Here is a 22905-nt window from a genome sequence, read left to right as displayed (position 1 = left end):
GCTAATTGAACGAATATAGGGGTAATCACCATCAGAACATTCAGCGATAGATGATCCGAGAGTATCTCTCTCTCTTTCTCTCTATTAATGATTTATTATATATAACGTTTGCGACTTAAGATTGTCGTAGTTTGTTGACATCTTGCTAATTGTCGTCTCAAATAGCTCAAGGTTAAAGGTAATCATTATTGGATCTGTAGCATGTATCCTTAATCTCTGATGACAAATCAAGGGTATTTTTTGTACATTCTGTTACACAAAGCTCCTTAAAGCTTATTTTCTCTCTCTCTCTCTCTCTCTCTCTCTCTCTCTCTCTCTCTCTCTCTCTCTCTCTCTCTCCTCCCCCCCCCCCCCAGGCGAACGACCACGCAGCCTCTTGGTGTTCATCAACCCCCACGGGGGCCGGCAGCTCGCCGTGTGGATTTACGACCGCAAAGTGGCGCCGCTGTTAGCCCGCGCCGGCGTCTCCGCCAATGTCATCAGTGAGTCTCCCCCCCCCCCCCCCTCCCTCCCTCCCTCCCCACTCGCGGCCCGTTAGCACTTTACACATTAACACGGGGACAACTAATGACAGGCCGCGGGCGGCGAGATGGATCTCCATGGCGAACCTTCCCCCCCCCTATATTTGCAAAACACGACCCCGTCCCCCCCTGTGGAGGCTCGGCGTACAAAATGACCGCCATCTGTCACGACGTCGCCGCGACGATGGGGGCGCTGGTTTTGTGGGACTCAGCGGGGGAATCCAAACACTATCTATTATTCAGGGGCCGCTGTGGCGCAGTGGTGGGTGCAGTGTCGAGCCGCGGCCGGCTCCCACTGCCACGATGTGCTGGTGCTCCAATCAAATCCAGCTCCACTGGTTCTGCCTGGCGTGCAGAACATTAACATACTGTATACCTTCAGGGCGTTTAGCAGACGCCTTTTATCCAAAGCGACTCACAAAGGTCCAAACAAATACAGTCAGACACCGACGGCGGAGTCAACCACGCAAGGCGACAGCCAGCTCGTCAGGACGAGTCAGGGTGAGGCGTCTTGCTCTGGGACACCTCAACACTCTGGCTAGGAGGAGACAGGGATCCAACTAGCAACCTGCCGGTTACAAGTCGACCCAATCTACCTCCTGAGCTAAGCCCACCCAGAAGGGCGATACAAAGTGCGTCACCATACGCTACACAACCAGAACCATAAACGCGTTCCCGATCAAATGTAAGCGGAGATACATGTGAGCGAACAACAATGAGGCCCTGGGAACAGGACGAGCAAATGAGTTTAGGAAGACAGCACGGATCAGTCACAGAGGTGCTTCTGAGAGGGGGATTCAACGGGGAAGATGACACGCGGAGGAGGCATTAGGAAGGAGAGAAACTAATTAGGTCTGTAATAAGGTGCCTTTTAGAAACACGGAGAGGTTGCGCTGTAGTCGTACTGGGAACTTAGTGGGCTGCCTTTTGAGCCTGGTGGTCCATATAAACCAGTTACTGGTGTCCATATAGACCAGTAACTGGTGTCCATATAGATCAGTAACTGGTGCACCAGTAGCTGGCGGACCAGTAGCGGGTGGACCAGTAGCTGACGCACCAGTAGCGGGTGGACCAGTAGCTGGTGGACCAGTAGCGGGTGGACCAGTAGCTGGTGGACCAGTAGCGGGTGGACCAGTAGCTGATGCACCAGTAGCGGGTGGACCAGTAGCTGGTGGACCAGTAGCGGGTGGACCAGTAGCTGGTGGATCAGTAGCGGGTGTACAGACTGCCTGGTACAAAGGGCCTTCCCCACCTGGGATGGGATTAAACCATCACCTCTCAGCTCTGCTGCCCTCTCTGACCAGGCCCCCGCCACAGAGGTATCTTTTATTTCTGTCTCTCAGGAGCGCCGGTCTGTCCTCCCGCTCAAGCGCCTCCGATCCCAACCACGGCGTGCGGCCCGGAGTCCAACCGTCCCCTCTGAGCGCCGCTCGCCCCCCGCCCCTCCAGCCCCTCCAGCCCCTCCCCTCCAGCCCCTCCAGCCCCTCCCCTCCAGCCCCCCTCCAGCCCCTCGCCTCCAGCCCTACGCCCCATCCTTGACATCCAATCTGTGTCCATAGTTACGGAGCGCGCCAATCACGCCCGCGACCACTTGAGAGAGCAGCGCGGCAATCTGGACAAGTACGACGGGTGAGTCATCTTTCTCCTGTGTGTGTGTGTGTGTGTGTGTGTGTGTGTGTATATGTTTATGTGTGTGTTTTTCTTTTTTATGTGTGTTTGTGGGTGTACGTTTGTGTGTACCGGGCGTGCGTGCGTGTGGGAAAGACCTTCTGGATGGAGGGTCTCCGTGTCTCCAGGATGGTGTGTGTTGAGATGGTCTCCTCAGGTCCTCTCTCTGGTCTCCAGGGCGGTGTGTGTGTTGAGGTGGTGTGTGTGTGTCCTTTCTCTGCTCCCCAGGGTGGTGTGTGTGTTGAGGTGGTGTGTGCGTCCTCTCTCTTCTCCCCAGGGTGGTGGGTGTGTTGAGGTGGTGTGTGTGTTGAGGTGGTGTGTGCGTCCTCTCTCTGCTCCCCAGGGTAGTGTGTGTGTTGAGGTGGTGTGTGTGTTGAGGTGGTGTGTGTGTCCTCTCTCTGCTCCCCAGGGTGGTGTGTGTGTTGAGGTGGTGTGTGCGTCCTCTCCCTGCTCCCCAGGGTGGTGTGTGTGTTGAGGTGGTGTGTGCGTCCTCTCCCTGCTCCCCAGGGTGGTGTGTGTGTTGAGGTGGTGTGTGCGTCCTCTCCCTGCTCCCCAGGGTGGTGTGTGTGTTGAGGTGGTGTGTGCGTCCTCTCCCTGCTCCCCAGGGTGGTGTGTGTGTTGAGGTGGTGTGTGCGTCCTCTCCCTGCTCCCCAGGGTGGTGTGTGTGGGGGGAGACGGGATGTTCAGTGAGGTCCTTCATGGCCTGGTCTCCGGGACCCAGGCGAACCACGGCGTGGACCAGGACCGCCCCGACGCCCGCCTGGTGCCGTGCTCTCTGCGAATCGGCATCGTCCCTGCAGGTAGGGGTCGCCATGGCGACGGGGAAGCGGGTAACACCGATTGGCCGAAATTATAACAATAGTAATACGTTTGATTTGTGCTTCATAGCAGCAAGAGGAAGGAGAAGCAGTAGTAGCAGCAGCAGTAGTAGCACCAGTAGCAATAGTATCAGTATCATTAGTAGTCACAGTAGTAGTTGTGGTAGTAGTAGCAGCAGTAGTATCGACATAGTAGTCGTAGCAGTAGTTTTCTCTTTCACTTTGAGTCTTCCCAGGTGGTCAACAGAAATGCCCTCCCTGGTGCTCCTAAGGCAATAAAGCTTGACTGACAGTTATTTACCTGTTCATTGTATAACTTTATATTGTAATGTAAGCCACAGCTGCCCTCTGAATCTGAAATATCAGATTCCGCACACAACAGTGTTTTATCTCCCGAGAGCTTAAGTGTTTGGTTTGTTCTCCGAGACGCTAATCCCTGAACCTTGTAGTTTAACAGTTACTAGACCGCGCAGGAAAGTAAACAACAGCGCCTGGCTACACTCATACCGCCTGCCTGCATACCAAGAATACAAACACTGACGTCCATCCTGGTACACACGAACAATCGCGCTTCCATTCCTCACAGAAAAAAACATAACAACACGTTCTACAAAGAGGTTGGCTACATCTGGTTCAAACAACTCATTTAAGAGCTTTAATGGAAGTGTAATTTGTTTGAAATGCCAAAGCCATCCGTCCGTGACCTGCCTCTGTTTGAAGCAATTAAGAATAGACACCGCTCCCTCTCATCTCGGATAAATTAGCTGCTTTCCCGTGATTGGTTCAGGATTGGTCGACAGGTGTGTGAATGCAACACTTCTCACTGGTGGAGAAACACAAGGAGGGATAAGAGAGCGAGTTTAGTTGATTGATTTGCTCACCTGACCCCTCTCTCGTCTCTCTCTCCATCCCCCTCTCGTCTCTCTCTCCATCCCCCTCTCCATCTCTCTCTCCATCCCCCTCTCATCTCTCTCCCTCTCCATCATCCTCTCGTCTCTCTCCCCATCTCTCTCTCTCCATCCCCCTCTCATCTCTCTCTCTCTCCATCTCCCTCTCCATCCCCCTCTCATCTCTCTCTCTCTCCATCCCCCTCTCATCTCTCTCTCTCTCCATCCCCCTCTCATCTCTCTCTCTCTCCATCCCCCTCTCATCTCTCTCTCTCTCCATCTCCCTCTCATCTCTCTCTCTCTCCATCCCCCTCTCATCTCTCTCTCTCTCCATCCCCCTCTCATCTCTCTCTCTCTCCATCCCCCTCTCATCTCTCTCTCTCTCTCCATCCCCCTCTCATCTCTCTCCCCATCTCTCTCTCTCCATCCCCCTCTCATCCCCCTCTCATCTCTCTCTCTCTCCATCCCCCTCTCATCTCTCTCTCTCTCATCCCCCTCTCATTTCTTTCTCTCTCCATCCCCCTCTCCATCCCCCTCTCATCTCTCTCTCTCTCCATCCCCCTCTCATCTCTCTCTCTCTCCATCCCCCTCTCATCTCTCTCTCTCTCCATCCCCCTCTCATCTCTCTCCCCATCTCTCTCCCCATCTCTCTCTCTCTCCATCCCCCTCTCATCCCCCTCTCATCTCTCTCTCTCTCCATCCCCCTCTCATCTCTCTCCCCATCTCTCTCTCTCTCTCCATCTCCCACTCCATCCCCCTCTCATCTCTCTCCCCATCTCTCTCTCTCTCCATCCCCCTCTCCATCTCTCCCTAGAGTGGGTAGCCCCGCCCATTCTGCCGGCAATTTGAGTTCGCTCTGCACAAGGGTCTGGAGAACAGCAATACATTTCTTTCTGCTTCTGATACGTTTTTGCGGGGGCCAATCACCAAGTTGGCTTTTCCCCTTGGCGCGCTATTGGCTGGTTTAACACAATGACGACAGGGAAGCGACAGCAAGCAGCCAATCGCGTACATAGTCAGTTGAACTAGGCCCGTTGATCACGCCTCTTGTGCTGAAGAAAATGACGGCAGCTTCCCCAGACCAACGTGCAATCTACGATTGAGCATGGTCTGACAATAGCCAGACTAATCTCTCCCCATAGACCCTCCCTATTTCTCTCCAACTCTGTTTGCACATCTGTTTCTCCGTGTCTCTCTTTCCTTTCTGTTCATCGGTCAATCTCTTGCCTTCCCCCTCTGGATAGAGCGAGATAGAGAGATGGATGAGCGAGATAGAGGCTGAGGAGATAGAGAGAGGCTGAGGAGAGAGAGAGAGAGAGAGAGAAAGAGAGAGAAAAGAGAGCTAGAGAGGCAGAGGAGAGAGAGAGATTGAGAGAGAGAGAGAGAGAGAGGCTGAGGAAAGAGAGAGAGAGAGAAAGAGAGAAAAGAGAGCTAGAGAGGCAGAGGAGAGAGAGAGATTGAGAGAGAGAGAGAGAGAGAGAGGCTGAGGAAAGAGGGAGAGATAATTGGATGGACAGATGGAGGATAGAGGATTAATATCTACCTCAGCTTTTTGTTGCAACACCGGACATACCCAGGAGATTCGTCTTCGTCCTTTTAGGAGATGCAACACCAAAAGAAACCACAAAAGAAAAACACATATCTCCTGCCCTATTCAGTTTTGACTTTCAGAAAGCATCCAACTCCATTCACCGCGGAGCCGTCACACTTGAATGGATGTTGTGAGGAGCAGAGATGTGCATTCTGAGAGACACGGCCCTCAGACCGCTCAGCGAGATCACTCACACACTCTCACCCCGCCAGAGGGGTCCTGAGGAATCCACTCTCCCAGCCGCCCACTGTTGTGCATTCACCATACACCAGGGAGGACAGTGATAATAGAGGCCGTCTCAGGGACACACGGACAGAACCGCTCTCCCTCGCTCACATTGTGTGGTGGATAAATTGGGACAATTTTACCTTTTTTTCCTCTGTTTTGGCCTTCTGTCAACACCGATTCGTTCCAAGGGGATTTCTTCACGACTGAAAGTTTTAAGCGGGATTCGCTACAGGACGCTATTGACTAGAGACCCATGTGACTTTGAGTTATATGGGTTTATAGGTGAGTGGGTGGGACTTTAAGTTAAATGGTTTTAGAGGTGAGGGAGGGCAGGACTATAAATGACATGGGTTTAGATGTGGTAGAGGGCGGGATTTTTAACAACATGGCTTTAGGGGTGAGAAGGCGGGACTTTAAGTCACATTGGTTTAGAGGCGAGAGAGAGGGCGCGACATTAAGTCACATGGGCTTAGAGGCGAAAGAGAGGGCGGGACCTTAAGTCACATTGGTTTAGAGGCGGCCACTACTTCCGGTAGTGGAATATCTATTTCCATTCCAAGGATTTTTATTTCGGTAATGATTGGTAAATAACTTGTAACTTTGTCTTCGTTTTGTTCTTCCTGTCATGTTCCGTTAATTGAGGTTCACAGCTCAAAGGAAGTAAGAGAATGGAAAGGACATTGTGGTAGTCTGGGATAACGTCTCTCAGCCCAGTCCACAGTAAAACAGTGTTTTACTCAACACGAAACACAGGTTTTTAAATACACTCCTCAATAGAAGAATCTGTTTCTGCCAGCATCGCTTCGGCTGAACGTTTTTTTATTCAAACGATGGTGTGTGATGGTGATGGGTTCCACGCCTCACTGAGCCCCTAGCTCAAGGGCTCTGAGGAAACGACACGCTTCAAACGATTTAGTCTGGATGGAAGGCGGTCACCAAACCCCGGGGAAGACGTCGAAAGAACAAATGGAAAACTCTCAAAACAAAAAACATTTGTTTTCCAGCCCTCATCCATCCTTGGTGGCTGTGGCCATAAAAAAATCGGCCCGGGCAAATCGCGGGAGCATCCAGCCTTCAGACTCTAAAGCACATGTTTGACCCGGTCAAAGAAAACCCCAGCCGGTTGTTTTACTTTGAATTAAATGAATAAGAGATGAGACGTCTTCAAAGGGTCTTTTAAAGTATTTTTCGAACCCTAACCCGTTTGTTGTAGGCTCCACCGACTGCGTCTGCTACAGCACCACAGGCACCAACGACCCCGTGACCTCTGCCCTGCACATCATCCTGGGTGAGCGTCTTCACTCAGTCACAGAGCACTCTGATTGTGAGGATACTCGACTCCCAGCCTAAAGGTTCTGGGTTCAATCACCGATGTATGCATCCTCCAGCAGGATCGTCGTCCCCCCTATCTGAATCGCTTTGGGTTCAAGCATCCGCTAAATTACCAAGTAGTTTAACAAACTACTGTGTTAGTTCACAGGAACTATCTTCTAGTTTTTGTTGAAGTGGACCTCATATTGTCATCAAAAGGGTCTAGCGCACACACACACACACACAAATAAACATACACACACACAGACGCAAAAACACAGACACTTAACACCTAGACACTTTACACACAAACAAAGACATTACACACACACACACACACACACGTCAGACCTGTCGCCTGTGCTCTCCTAAGCCGTATCCCAGCCCACCGGGGAGTGTGTTGAGACTGCCATCCAGTGTCTGATTGGTTGCTCTGACAGTGTTGACACTCCAGTGTCTGATTGGTCGCTCTGACAGTGTTGAGACTGCCATCCAGTGTCTGATTGGTTGCTCTGACAGTGTTGACACTCCAGTGTCTGATTGGTCGCTCTGACAGTGTTGAGACTGCCATCCAGTGTCTGATTGGTCGCTCTGACAGTGTTGACACTCCAGTGTCTGATTGGTCGCTCTGAATGTGTTGAGACTGCCATCCAGTGTCTGATTGGTCGCTCTGACGGCGCCCCACAGGAGACTCCCAGCCCATGGACGTGTGCTCCATCCACAGCGACACCAACTTCCTGAGATACTCCGTCTCCCTGCTCGGCTACGGTTTCTATGGCGACGTGCTGGCCAACAGCGAGAGGAACCGATGGATGGGCCCGCTGAGATACGACCTGGCAGGTGAGCTTCAGTTTTAGGATTTGTTTCCGCGGCCGTTTCATCGAGCGGCCTGAACTGTAGTTCACCACCGGGGTCAAAGGTCAAAGGGTCAGCGCATCGCTGGAGAAGGAAAACGTTTTCTGGAGGCGCTATAAGCCCTTCCTGTGAACCCTCTCTGCCCGCAGAGCTCGTATGATCTCGTACGACCGTCGGCTCACGGGGAATTAACACAGGCAGGTGTGTTCTTCTTCCAGGGGTAAGAACCTTCCTGAGCCATCAATACTATGAGGGAAGCGTCTGGTTTGTTCCGGCCCCAGAGACGCAGGGACTGCCCGGGGTGCGGGAGCAGTGTGTGGCTCGGTAAATACACACTCAATCCATGGATCATGTGGAATAGGATTCACACCTGGGGCTCTGATGGGCCGATACAGCAGTGATTACCACCCTTGGCTTCCCCTGAATGTATGGACCACCATCACTCAGAGCGACCAAAAGTCGAACAACAAAGTCACAACTCACAACTCTGAGTTGCTCACCAGCGACCAGAGACTCAAGACTTACCTGTTCAGAGTTCACCTGGACTCTGCATAGCCTCACTCCCTTCCCCCACATCGCCCCCCTCCTCCCTTACCTGCCTAAAGACACCCCTCTTACGCCCTTACAGTACTTAACATCGTGTAGCATCTTATCCTAGCTATATTTGTTGCATACAGGGAACCTAACAAATGCACTTCTTGTAAATCACTTTGGATGAAAGTGTCTGCTAAATTCCCTAAACGTAATATAGGTAGATATAAGATATAAAGTCTGTGTTGATGCACTTTATTAACACCAAGGTGCTTTTGCTGATCTTACAGGTGTCACGTGTGCCAGCAGGGATCCTGCTCAGAGAAGATGGAACTAAAACATTTATCAGAAGATGAGGACAAGTTTATCAAAGGTGAGCTCTAGGTTCCATCTCTCGGTCAGAAATCAACCGCTTGGTACAGACACTTTTTCCTGTAGATTGAGTTTCTACCTCCTACTCGATTTTTTATGTGCAAGTTAAAAAAAAGCGCACAAATCATTGTTGGAAAAGCGAGAGAGTGGCTGCGGACGGGGGATGCCTCACCTATGGCCAACTCATTCACTCTGGGTCGCAGTCGCAGTCATACGTGAAAATTACACTGAAAATACAATTTTGAGGCAACAGTGGTGGAACCAGCCAAGCAATTCCTCCAGTATTGCCGCCCAGATCTTTGACCCGACCACAATCACCCAATCCTAACGCATCTCTCCAGCAATACATTAACTTAACCATATCCAACCTAATACCTAAACTTAACAATCTAAGACCCACCACCTTAACTTAATCTCAGCCCCAACACCTTAACTTAACGATCTCAGACCAAACACCTAAACCATCTCAGAACCAACACCTTAACTTAACGATCTCAGAGCCAACACCTTAACTTAACCATCTCAGACCCAACACCTTAACTTAACCATCTCAGACCCAACAGGAGGTGCAGGGAGGAGGAGCAGGGAGGAGGCGCAGGGAGGAGGCGCAGGGAGGAGGAGCAGGGGGGAGGAGCAGGGAGGAGGAGCAGGGGGGAGGAGCAGGGAGGAGGCGCAGGGAGGAGGAGCAGGGGGGAGGAGCAGGGAGGAGGCGCAGGGAGGAGTAGGATTTAATATAACGTAGTGCGGGGCAAGGTTCACAGACTGCATTAAAACCCCAAAGGGGGAACCAACTATTAGAAACGGTTCAGGCACAGGAGCTGTCAACAAACACATTAACCGCTGATCCAATATAAATGACTGACAGCGAGGTGCGCACCCAAGTGTCACGCTTTATAGGCGCCGTGCGCGAGAGGCACGCACCAGCGTGGAGCACAACGATATAATCACGGCCCATTGCGCAGTGTTGCGGTGGAACGCACAACCGAGACACAGAGATAAAAACACAAATGCACTATTCTGGATTCGTGGATGACGAATCGCCAAAAGTACTTTCGTCATTTCTGTTATTGGTAAGTGATTCCTATAGTTCTCTAAGGAATTCACAGTTCCCGTTTTGAAGTCGCTGAGAACATCCCCCCCTCCTCTGCCAAACCAGCAGGGAAGGGGGGGGGGGGTGATTATATCTGCCAGCAGAAACCATTTAGCAGCGTTTGGGTGTTGGTTGGTCTCCCAGCAGGGTGGCGGGGTTGAACCCGAGACTGTCTGCGCTCCATCAAAGCGTCCGTCCTTGGGTATTTATCTCGCAGTCCATCTGTTCGTCTGAGCGCTTCTGTCACAGCTAATGAGCAGGATTCAGTGGACTAGACGTCTCAGAATCATGGATTGTGTATACACGTGTACACATGGTCCTGAATCCCTTATACACACACGCACACACATATGCAGAAGAGATAGAAATGGCAAGACTTAGTTCGAGAGCGGACAGCCTTCCGATAACAATTATTTTCGTCATCTGTCGTATAGCAACTTGGGGTTAAGGAGAGGTAGTTCCACTTCTACAGACAGGAAGTTGTTGGGATACAAGGTTGTCTGATTCACCCAAACATCTTTCACCTACTGAAGGATTTTCACTAACCAATGCTACCGACCCCAGTCACATTTTTATTGCGAAATACGGTTCAGCAACTACACTGTTGAGTGTTTCTTTGAAAATATGTTTTAAAAGGGCATATATTTGCTTATTTATTTGTTTGCTTTTTAAATGATTTAAACTTGACTTTATAGTGACAGTAGTTCGTTTTTGACCGTTGTACCGAGTGCTTTGTAAAAGGGCCTTCAAGTGTCTACAAAGCGCAATATGAATAAAGGATTGAGGATCCATCGTTTTACAAGCGGGGATGAGGTTGTGGACGACCTAGTTGTATCCTCGGACCGACCTGTTGTTAACGTACACTACATTGAGACGCAGAATCACATCGCTCTTTCCTCCGCTAGTTTTCTGACGAGCGTTCTCGTTGGATGTTGTTGTTTGTTAAAATGTAGCGTTTAGCTAACATTTTAATATGTCAGGCTGGTACTGTTGACCCAGTTGGGATGACTACCTGTCTGTCTACCTGTCTGTCCACCTGTCTATCTGCACGTCCACCCGTCTCCCGATCTGTCTACCTGTCCGGTTCACCAGACAATGACAGATTCATGACACTGACAAACATATTGAATCCACTGGCACGAACGTACGCACACACACACACACACACACACTCATACAAAGTAAACAGCATACATCAATCAACAGACCACTGTCAGTACTTCAGAGAGAGTGAACATTTCATTTTGTTTGTGTGTGTCTGTCTGTGTGTGTGTCTCTGAGTGCAAGTTTATGTGTGTGTCTGTCTGTGCGGTTGTATGTGTGTTTATGTACGTTTGTGTGAGTGTGTGTATTTGTATACTTGTCTCTGTGTGTATACGTGTCTCTTTGTGTGTGTGTGTGTCTCTGTCTGTCTGTCTGTGTCTCTATCAATGTGAGTGTGAGTGTGTGTGTATACGTCTCTCTATGTGTGTCTATGCGTGTGTATGTGTGTGTGTGTCTATGCGTGTGTGTCTGTGTGTGTGACGTGTGTGTGTGACGTGTGTGTGTGTGTGTGTGTGTGTGTGTGTGTGTGTGTGTGTGTGTGTGTGTGTGTGTGCACGCGTTAGACTGTGGTCTGCCAGTGCTTCTGACTGTGCGTCTTGGCCTCAAACGAACCGTTAAGCCGTCGAGGCGCGACGCTCTCCCACCGCTAACGACCCCGCCGCGCGGCTAATGTACAGCTAGCTCCAAGCCTCTGGTCGCCACTCGCCAATTAGCATGTTGTTGTTTTAAAGTAGCCTCCGTGGGCCCGTTATCATCGCCTCCACTTACCGCCTCCCTGCGTTTGTTTAGCGAGTCGGAGTCGGGGTCGGGGGAGACGGGGGACAGGGTCATTATAACGCATCCAGAACCTTTTTTCCGCAAGCCCCCCTGTAATCCCGTAATGTTCCCACGCGGTGCTCACGGAAAACGCGGAGATGCTAATGCCGACCTTCGCGGTCGTGTTCCGTCGTTCATCGTCGTGGCGGCGTTGTCACCCGTGTCGCCGTGGCGACGGGTTCCGCCAGTCCCCCCCCCCCCCCCCCCCCCGCAGGAGGAGCTGCCATTTTGAAGCGCGGCAGTCGGGGAGAATCAAAACAAACAGCGTCGGCTCAGGGGACTGTCTCAGGCAGCGGGTACGCGACCGCGGAATCGGAAATAGCGGATATTTAGAGGCATTAAAAGCGGGATAAATAAAGCGACAGTCAGGCCTCGTCGCGCTCCAAACCACCGCGCTCGGCCCGGGAATCGCATCCCAAATGTTCCTCATTAGAGGAGCGCTGTTTATGGTAATGCCGTCGTGTGCAGAAGGGTTTTCATTTACATTAATCCTGGGGTCGGCACGGCGGCGGTTTGTTTTTTGGTGAGGGTGTCGCTCTGACACGAAGGTTGTGGGTTCGAGCCCCAGTGTGTGCGGTCTACCTGTAGGGCTCCTTGGACGAGATGCTCTCACCTCTACCTGCTCGTTACCGACGTGACGTGTGATGGGTTAAAGCCCTGTATTTTTCCTTTGTTTATCTGCTGACTGGAGTGACAGGATGTAGAGTGGTAGAGTGGCGCTTGGTAACGAGGTTGTGTGAACGCCAATCAAACCTTTCACCTGCTGAATCATTTTCACTAAATAATGATTCAGACTTCAGGATGCTTTTATTCTGAAATACGGTTTATTATTAAACACTGTAGAGTGTTTCTTTGAGAATTTGTTTTAAAAGGCTTTTTTTTTTGCTTATTAATTTGTTTGCTTTTTAAATTATTTGACGTGACTTCCTATTGACGGTAGTCAGTTTTCTGCCCTTGTAGTGAGTGCTTTGTTAAAGGGCCTTCAAGTGTCTACAAAAGCACAATATGAATGAAGAATTGAGGATCCTTCTCGTTACAAGTGTCTTTGTGTGTGTGTGTGTGTGTGTGTGTATGAGTGTGTATGTGTGTGTGTATTTCTGAAAAAGTGTCTGCAAAAGCGCAGTACGAATAAAGGATTGAGGATCCATCGTGTTACAAGTGTCTGTGTGTGTGTGTGTGTGTACGTGAGTGTGATTATGTGTGTGTGTTTTTTGAAAAAGTGTCTGCAAAAGCACAATATGTATAAAAGATTGAGGATCCATCGTGTTACAAGTGGGGAACAGGATGCAAAATGCATCTGAACACTCTGACATCTCACCGTCTGTCCGTCTGTCCGTCTGTCCGCCTGCCCTCTCCCGACAGGAAGTGGCGGTGAGTGGCGCGAGGTGCAGGGGAAGTTCCTGGCGATCAACATGGCCACCATGAGCTGCGCCTGCCCCCGGAGCCCACAGGGTCTGTCCCCCTCTGCCCACCTGGCCGACGGCACCGCCGACCTCATCCTGGTCCGGGGGTGCTCGCGCTTCGGCTTCTTCCGCCACCTCCTCCGCCACACCAATGCAGACGACCAGGTAGGGAGACGCCACGCACGGAAGGTGGAGGCACGGAGGGTGGAGGCACGGAGGGTAGAAGCATCCACACGGAGGGTAGGACTGCGTGGAGGGGTAGGAGGACGCACGGAGGGTAGAGACATCCACACGGAGGGTAGGAACGAGTGGAGGGTAGGAGAACGCAAGGAGGGTACAGAACGCACAGAGGGTAGGATACCTACAGGGAGGGTAGGAAGCCTACAAGGAGGGGGGTAGGAAGCCTACAAGGAGGGTAGGCGTCAAACACCCTCTCTACCCAACTCTCCTGGCTGGCTTGCTGTGCCATCAAAACACCGAAGATTTTGACACTAAAACAAAAAGTGACCGAATTCCAATTAAAGTTGACTATAACCCAATGCTGCTCCCAGGATTTACATCTCAATTGAGTCCATATCCAACTCACTTCTTCCTCCATCATAACTCAGATCAGATCATGTCCCGTACAGGTAATCACTCCACGGGTAAAAACAATACAAAATGGTTTCCACAGAGATTGGATGGGAGTGTTGTGTGAACCCAACAGCCGAGATGGTTCCGGAGTGCGTTCTGAATCCTGCTGCGTTAGCACCCAGCTAACTGCTGACTGAGATCTTTCAACTGTCCTGCCGGTGGATTTAAAGTCCAGGCCCGGGAGCCGCCAACACAGGTGTCATAAATCCCTTGTACGCCTCCTCTCTGGGAGCCCACCCACTCAGATGGATAGGTCAAGGTGAGGGTTTAATAAAGCTAATGGCCGCTAACTTTAACTTCCTTGGTCTGTCCTCACACCTTAATGTATAGCCGGTCTGCGTCGTTGTGCAAGAGGGACGGTTCCCGATTTACTCTCATCCTAACATGACTCAGCCACCTTTATGAACAAGTGGTTCGTAAATTAGCGACGGCAAATCAATCGCTCACCCCCTGACCATGGGGTGGTGACCGCTGCCGTGGTTACGACCCGGCGACACAAGGAAGCGGTCGGCCAACGGCCAAGATGGAGCGGAGTCTGTTGCATGAGGAGACTTTATGGAGAGAGAGAGAGAGAGAGGAGAGAGAGAGAGAGAGAGAGAGAGAGACGGTGCAAGGACGCTGAGCGTATTGATAGTGCTGCCCGGGGCCCGCTGGGCCAGGCAGGAGACAGAAGGCCCGGGATGAGGAGAGACAAGGAGGAGAGAACAGGAAGGAGAGGACCAGGGGAGAGAAGTGATGGAGAGAGGCAAGGGAACGGGAGGAAAGAGAAAGGGACAACGGAGAGAGAGAGAGGGGCAGTGAGAGAGAGAGAGAGAGAGAGAGAGGTGGGAGAGAGAGAAAGAGAGAGCAAAGTAGAGACCTTGAGAGAGAGAGAGTGGGGTAGGAGAGAGAGAGAAAGAGCGATAGAGTCGGGACTCAGAGAGGGAGTAAAAATAAGAGACAGCGAGAGATAGAGAGAGGGAATCCGAACGACAGAGCGAGGCGGTGGACTAGAACAAAGCAGCCTCTGTGACAGTGAGAGCGAGACGAAAGGGGCTTTTGACAAAATCATCTCTTTTCTCCTTTTTCCTCCTCAAACCTCCATCGGCTCCCTGCTACCCCCCCCCCCCCCCCCCCCCCATCCTCCTCCTCTCATCGTCTCTCCCTCTACCCCCCTTCCTCTTCCTCACTTCCCCTCCTCCATGCTCCCCACTCTTCCTCCCTCTCTCACATCCTCCTCCTCTCCCCCTCGGCATCACTCTCCTCCTCCTCCCTCCTCTCCATAATCCTCCCCTGCTCTCATCTCCTCTCCCTTTTCTTCCCTCCTCCCCCGAAATCAACCTCTGCTGTGAATGCCTTTCTGCATCTCTGCTTTCTCTTTTGTGACACTGTCCCCCCCCCCCCCTCTCTCCCCCTCCCTCCCTCCCCAACTCCCTAGCCTCAGAAGAGAAAAAGGTAACACCCTGATTTAAATTCAATGGAAAAATAAAAGAAATACAAAATTGAGTTCTCAGTCTTAAGTATTTAGCATTAAGCGGGTGCGGAGAGTGATGCATGATGGGAAGGGCAGGAGTAAGAGAGAGAGAGAGAGCTTGCGATACGACCTCGGAAACATTAAGAAGGGATTTCACTTCAAGCAAACACAACAGAAGAGGCCATTGTGTTGAAAAAAACCTTCAACTAATCGGACAAATCTGATGGAAATTGTTCTTGCTCTGTTACCATCTCCCTTTTTCTCCCCTCTCTCTGATTCTCCTTTCACCTGTTCTCTATCTTCTCTCTCCTCCTTTCAAGGAAGAAGTCATGCAGTCAGTATATCTGACCTTCAGCCTGTGAGACGCCATGTTCGCAATAATGAACATTTAATGCACCGTCTGAAACTCTCTCTATCCTTCTCCCCCTCTCTCCCTTCCTCCCTGCTCTTCATCAATTTACTTCAAAATAGCTTTATTGGCATGGAAAACATTTACATTGCCAAAGCATTTTTCTAAATTAAAGCAAAGGGAAAAACAACGAAGTACTACAGAAACGTTAAGAAGGGAAGTGAAATATCGATTAGCCGTACAGTGCAAAACATGAGCTCATGGTGAGTGAGAGAATTAAACCAATCCCTGGAGCCGGGCCAAGAACTGGACCTCCCCCTCTCTGTAGGTCTGGTGGGCTTCAGGCGGTAGGTGTTGGGCCTGGTTAGGGTGAGGTGGTCTGTGGGGATAGCGAGTGGGTTAGGGTGAGGTGGTCTGTGGGGATAGCGAGTGGGTTAGGGTGAGGTGGTCTGTGGGGATAGCGAGTGGGTTAGGGTGAGGTGGTCTGTGGGGATAGCGAGTGGGTTAGGGTGAGGTGGTCTGTGGGGATAGCGAGTGGGTTAGGGTGAGGTGGTCTGTGGGGATAGCGAGTGGGTTAGGGTGAGGTGGTCTTTGGGGTTAGGGGTTGGGTTAGGGCTAGAGTTGGGTGGTCTGTGGGGTTAGGGAGTGGGTTAAGAGGAGAGTTAGGTGGTCCGTGGAGTTAGGGAGTGGTTTAGGGGGAGAGCCAGGGTGTCTGGTAAGGATTAACCCATTTGTACCGGCTGCTGCGCGGCGCAACATTGTATCTAGTAGATACAATGTTGCGCCGCGCAGCAGCCGGTACAAATGGGTTAAGTGGTCCATGAAGTTAGGGACTGGTTGAGTTAGGGGGTCTTTGGGGTCTGGTTGGGTTAGGGGGTCTGTGGGGTTGGATGACAGTCTCATCTCCCCTCCCTCCTCTGGTTCCCCCCCACCAGTTCGACCACTCCTTCGTGGAGGTCCACCGCGTCAGGAGGTTCCGCTTCCAGCCCAAGAACCAGCAGGTCTGCGTGCCCCCCGAGGACCCGAGTGACGCGGAGAAGGGGACGAAGACCCATACTTTCAGCCCCATCTGCCGCGCCGGGGACGAGGTCCCGGCCCAGAGCACCTGGACGTGTGACGGCGAGATGCTGCCCCACGCCGCCATCCAAGTCAGGTACGAGTCAGGCACGAGTCAGGTCCAAGTCAGGTCCGAGTCAGGTCCGAGTCAGGTACAAGTCAGGTACGAGTCAGGTACAAGTCAGGTACGAGTCAGTTCCAAGTCAGGTCCAAGTCAGGTCCGAGTCAGGTCCGAGTCAGGTACAAGTCAGGTACGAGTCAGGTCCAAGTCAGGTCCGAGTCAGGTCCGAGTCAGGTCCGAGTCAGGTACAAGTCAGGTACGAGTCAGGTACAAGTCAGGTACGAGTCAGTTCCAAGTCAGGTCCAAGTCAGGTACGAGTCAGGTCCAAGTCAGGTCCAAGTCAGGTCCGAGTCAGGTCCGAGTCAGGTACAAGTCAGGTACGAGTCAGGTCCAAGTCAGGTCCGAGTCAGGTCCGAGTCAGGTCCGAGTCAGGTCCAAGTCAGGTACGAGTCAGGTACAAGTCAGGTACGAGTCAGTTCCAAGTCAGGTCCAAGTCAGGTACGAGTCAGGTACAAGTCAGGTCCAAGTCAGGTAGGTCCAAGTCAGGTCCATGTCAGGTCCATGTCTGGTCCAAGTCGGGTCCATGTCAGGTAGGTGTCAGGTCCATGTCCAGTAGGTGTCAGGTAGAAGTCAGGTAGGAGTCAGGTAGAAGTGAGGTAGAAGTGAGGTAGAAGCCAGGTTTGCTCACGGATGCACGCTTGGAGCGTCACAAGATTATGTTACATTTTGAAATGTGTGAAATGTTTGGCCGCGCTACACGCTTGAAGGCTGAATGTGAAAATGTATAAAATATATAGTTCTTATTTTATTCATGAATTCGATTTGCTAGGGGTCTTTTTTGTACTTCAAATATTGAATGACATCATCCTACATTACCAAGTCAAACAGACACGTAGATCATCACGGCCGTTACCATGCTGAAGCTGTCAGTGGACCTCATTGTAGGGCTGGGCGATTAATTGAATATTGATCGCGATTTCGCTTTTAGCGTCAAACGATCACAAAACTAATATCATCGTGTTTTTCATTTATTTATTTTTTATGTTTTATAGAAAGGGCAAAACAGCTGGATACATATCTGAACATTATTTTAGATTGGACCATTTTCTTTTTGACCATTTTGTTTACTTTTTAAGGCGAAATTTCAGAGTCCTCAGTTCCAAAGTGTTTTTTGGGAGAGACATGCTGAATAAATGCATCATGTTTTCAAACTCAAAAATAGTCGTTTGAATAATTGTGATTTCAATATTGACCAAAATAATCGTGATTAGGATTTTTTCCATAATGGAGCAGCAATACCTCAGTGTTGATGGAACAACTATCAATTATGGGCTGTTTACACACTCAAACAAACACACACACACACACACAACAGGAAACCCATATGGTCCACAGCACAAATAGCTTTGTGCTGTGGACTATTTGGGTTTCCTGGTCGAGTTGTTTGGTAGCCCACCATGCTCTTGTAAATGTCCCTTTGCTCATGAAACGATTTGAGAAAAGGAAGCGAAACAAAGCTGTGAAACAGATGTATCAATTAGAGAAGCACAAATCCTAAATGCCAGGTCACACGCGAGTATCGTATCTCAGCGAATACATAATTCTACAGAACACAGCCAACTTTCATTCACAATGTCAATTTAATTGTTTTAAAACGATTCAGTGAAAAACAACTATGTTCAGCTCGATCCAAGAGCATTACGATGAAAAATGGACTTGATCCCAATCGTGCCCTCGTATTTATTCAAACAATTAAAGCCACGGCGATCCATTACAGAAACGAGTGCGGCCTCTGAATGCGGGCAAACAGTGGAATACATTATTGGCATTCGATATTGAGTTAGAGTGTGAAATATAAACTCTATCTAAACCTTGTAGGGGGGCAGAGAGAGTCAGTGGCAAGGGTGATCTGACACCCAGCAGAAAGAATCTGGGTTCGATCCCCCACGTTCACAGCCTGCTCACTAATGACACCTAAACCCATTCCCTCCAAGTCATTTGGATACAAGCTCCTGCTAAATGACAAAACAGACCTAAATCGACGCAATAGAAAAACACACATAAACGTCTAGTTCTTCCAACTATTCGATCCCCTTTATGTAAAATGCAGAAACCGACATTTTATAAATCATACATCAAACCATCTCAACCAATTAGAGGCAGTTCAGCATCCACAAACCCCGGGCCATTATGGTATGTTCTGCTGTGCACGCGCACGACGTCCGCCGTCGCTCTCCAAACGTCGCTTGGCACACACTTTATTACACGGCCCATTGTACTCTGTCAATGAGCCGTGCCGCTATAACACTGCTAATTGAATAGGCTCCCTGTGTTAAAGGGCTACTCCCCGTGCATTAAAACACCAGACCAGCCCCTCAGCATACCGGCCTCTCGGCTAATCGCTTCTGGAACTCGTTGGACGGCCGCGGGCTCGCTAATGAACAGCCAAGCAGACGCTCTACAAAGAGACTCGGAAGGAGAGGCGGAGGGGAGGAGGAGGGGAGGATGAGTAGGGAGTTGTAGGGAATGAGCGTGTGATTGGCGGTATAGAGAGATGCTAATTATGGTGTTTGGGAGAAACGGCCAGAATGGAGTTAAAACCATTTGCTGACGTTAACTCATCCTTTTAGTTGGATTTAATCATTCAGCAGGTGCTCTGCCATCGCCTCCATCCCCATGAACCATCCCAACATATGAATATGAAATGATCCTTTGGCAAACAAAGCCATTATAACTCTCTAATACTAAATGCTTCACCATGATTGCCATTGAGGATCTTTTACCCAAAGCGCCGTACGATACAAATGAGACTATATGTACACCTGCGTATATCCTCAGTGGTTCGTGATCATCTAATCCCTGACCTTGTCAGTCTTAAAGGGGCTTAAAGGGGTAGATCAAAGAGCTGTCCTTTGAGGGTAATTAGTTTGAAATGCCAAAGACATTCGTCAGCGAGGTGTGAGGGCCATGCACCGCGAGAACATCCTTTTGGAGTCTTTTTAGATTCAAGACCTCTCCCGTCTCCTTTCAGACTAATCAGGGGATCTCTTCCCCGATTGGTCTGGTGGAATCTAGCCTGCCTGTCAATCAATCCCAGTAGTGTGAAACATAACGGCTCTGAATGGCGGGGAGAGAGAGGAAGGGAGCAGAATCTGTCTCTCCTCCGCTCTCTCTTTACTACTCCCTCATTTTACCTTAAGGGCTATAAATAAATATAAAAATGATGAGACTACGGCGAAATAAAACAGTAATGTGCCAGGCTGGAAATTATTTTCAGTTGAGATTGGGGAGAACATTTCTTGGAAAGGCGACGTGCCAGGCAGGTTTTTAACTGTAGTAGACCATTGACGATCTCTCAGTGCTGTAAAATAATTATTTATCAGCCTGTTTACCGCTAAAGCTATAAAGTCTGCAGTTTATTTCTGTGTGTGTGCGCACCACAGTGGGTCTACCACAGTGAAGCACAGTCATTAACGCAATGGTGTATTAATCACTACTAATGAGGCAGGTGTCTGTGTGTGTGTGTGTGTGTGTGTGTGTGTGTGTGTGTGTGTGTGTGTGTGTGTGTGTGTGTGTGTGTGTGTTCTCTCCACAGAGTCCAGGGCAAGTTGATTCGACTATTTGCCCGAGGAATTGAGCACCAGTAGCAGATGTGTGTCTGTGTGTCTATGTGTTTGTGTTTATGTCTGTCTCTGTGTCTATGTGTGTGTGTCTATGTCTGTCTGTCTGTCTGTCTGAAACAAACTGAGCCTGAAGATGAACTGTGAACTGGGTTTAATTAATCAGCATTGCCGTTGGCAAGGCTGAGTTATGTTCTTAAAATGTGCCTGTGAATGTGAGCTTTAGTATCTACATCATACAATTAGAGTTGTTCCGATACCGATACCAGTATCGGAAATTCCTCCGATACTGAAAACGTTTCTTTGTTCAATATACGTGGTCCGCTTTGTTGTGCCTTGCCTTTGCCTTTTTGGTTGGGTTCGATGTGGTTATATTGATAATGTTATCATTTCCATTTATTTCCATTAAGGTGTGGTGATGTATTGACCTGTAGAGATTCACCCCATTTAAACTCTATTTGAAAATCCTTCCATCAGTAATAATGACCGACGAGAAAAGAGATGGCTGAATTCTTTACTGTTGCAATCAATACATTTGAACTTTAACCTCAATGGCTGAGAATATGCTCTTAATATCGTAACCTTTACTTGTTTCACCGATACCTACTTTACTACCCATGAGCCTCCTTGATTGTCGACCGGTCACAGTAGAGCACAACGATCGACGTTTGCAACAGCAGACGTTACCGTGGCGATAGCATCTTAATGGAATGCCGTGGGACTGGCCCTAGCCAATCAGATAAGCTTTGGATTCAGTCCCTAAAAAAAAATGCACCCTGGCTACTTCATCGAATGTCTCAATGAATCAAGGGTTGTATGCTAGGGGAGAAGTGAACTGCACCATGGGAATAGTAGTTTGACGTGATAATGTGTCCATTATCACGTTATTTTTCTCTTGTTTTTCCTAGTTTTCAAAAGTCAAATCTCGTTTAATTTCCCTTTACTATGCCCTTGTGATATATCAGGTTTGTGATGGTCAATTTGATTAACATTATTAACATTTAGATTAAGGGCATTTAGCAGACATTTAGCAAAGCCACTTACAATAAGTAGATTTGTCAGAAGAAGAAGGAGGCTCATAGAACCAAGTGCCAAGCCCTAACCATCATTAGGTACCACGTTTGATACGGCTATGTTAAGATATTATGATTCTAGAACCATCGCTTCATTTGAAATAATCGAACGATTTAAAACCGGTCTAATCCGGAATCATGACGTAGCTTGGGAGAAGGAAGAAGGAGGTGTTCGTCAAAGTATTTATTTGAAGAAGACAGCGACTCCAATAACGGTGGGGCCCACATTAAACAGGAATGGTCGTGCTCAGAGCGAGGCTGCGGCCGTTCCGCAGTGATGGAGGTGAGAGATCAGCCCAGCTGGGGGATAACGGGCCGTGATGGCTTCATAATGCACTAACAGGGCCCCAGTGGCTCATGGGTAATGGAGCAAAGTGGTTGCTAAGTGACTCGGCGCCGTCACACCTGTGACTATGAGCTCCGTTAAGACTAACCGGCGTGTGGCCGTCCGTCCGGCTACCGGCTGGAACTGGTCTGGAACGCAGCGGTTAAAAGGAGCGGTGTTGACGATTTAGCAAGTGGCGTCTCGCGGAACAGACTGGGAATGGAGTATGATATTAATAAGTATGTTTTAATTAGTGTATCATATCATACGAGAGTCATAATGATTCATACAAGCGAGAGAGAGAGAGACATATCATACGACATATCATACAATATTAGGTTTTTATTCGCCAATATTCATAATTTTTCAATTTGATTATTTTTATGAGGTTGACAAGCTGGTCTTGAAAGTTATATTTTCTGAATGATTGATATGTATAGAATAGTAATACTAATTATTTTATATTATATATATATATATTATATACATTTATTTTAAATGATTAAGCATACACCGACAATCTATGGCTGGAACTGTGATTTATTTTTGTATGATGTATATTGTTATGTTATACCAAATTAATAATAAGGATGGCTGATGAACTGGGGATGTTAGCTAAAGAAATAGCTAACTATTTTTGTAGGTGTTTTTGTAACAGACTACGTGTAGAAATGTGACTAACCGTAATATCACAAATCAAATCGGAATATGATTACATAATGTCACAGGATCTAATTTAACTCAATAATTAAATAAATATTAATAATATAATAAAACGATTTTGTTGATGTCTGATTGTCTCAAATAGCCCAAGGTTAAAGGTAATCTGAATTAATTCATTTGTAGAATGTTTCCTTTAATCTGATGACAAATCAAGGTATTCTCTCTCTCTCTCTTTTTATATCTCTCTCAACTATAAACACACAGGAAGAGATAAAGTCATCGTCCTTTTCATTGCATTTCTCTCTCTATCACTGTCTCTCTCTCTTTATGATGAGAGTGTCTCTCAATGATTGAGTCTTTCTTTGTAAGTCCCTGTCTCCCTGTCTCTCCCTGTACATATAAGTGCCCCATTTAATTTGAATTCTCTTTTTTGCAAGGAACAAAATCCCAAAGTCAAAGTCCAGCTCTCTCAACTAGTAGATCTTGTTTTGCCCTGTATAAAGTAATCCTCTGCTGTACCCTGGGTGGACAGGTCAG

At 49.0% G+C, this 22905-nt stretch overlaps 1 protein-coding gene across 3 annotated transcripts in view; it reads left to right on the top strand.

The window, feature by feature from the left end:
* cerk (ceramide kinase) overlaps window positions 1-22425 on the top strand; it is a 37065-nt gene extending 14640 nt beyond the window's left edge. For 2 of the 3 annotated variants that reach the window (XM_079755800.1, XM_079755801.1), the window contains 10 exons: window positions 357-482; window positions 2081-2150; window positions 2844-2989; window positions 6927-7001; window positions 7712-7864; window positions 8098-8203; window positions 8701-8783; window positions 13095-13300; window positions 16506-16723; window positions 20283-22425. In XM_079755800.1, the coding sequence (XP_079611926.1) occupies window positions 357-482; window positions 2081-2150; window positions 2844-2989; window positions 6927-7001; window positions 7712-7864; window positions 8098-8203; window positions 8701-8783; window positions 13095-13300; window positions 16506-16723; window positions 20283-20334 (1235 nt within the window). In that variant the 3' untranslated portion in view covers window positions 20335-22425. The remainder of the gene's footprint in view (window positions 1-356; window positions 483-2080; window positions 2151-2843; window positions 2990-6926; window positions 7002-7711; window positions 7865-8097; window positions 8204-8700; window positions 8784-13094; window positions 13301-16505; window positions 16724-20282) is intronic. The other variant, XM_079755802.1, reaches the window with a different exon arrangement.
* Window positions 22426-22905: the final 480 nt, after the last annotated feature.

The sequence above is a fragment of the Pollachius pollachius genome (assembly GCF_949987615.1).
Source record: "Pollachius pollachius genome assembly, chromosome: 18".
Classification (NCBI taxonomy): Eukaryota; Metazoa; Chordata; class Actinopteri; order Gadiformes; family Gadidae; genus Pollachius; species Pollachius pollachius.
The sequence above is the reverse complement of the archived record's forward strand: the minus strand, read 5'-3'. Positions and strand labels throughout refer to the sequence as shown.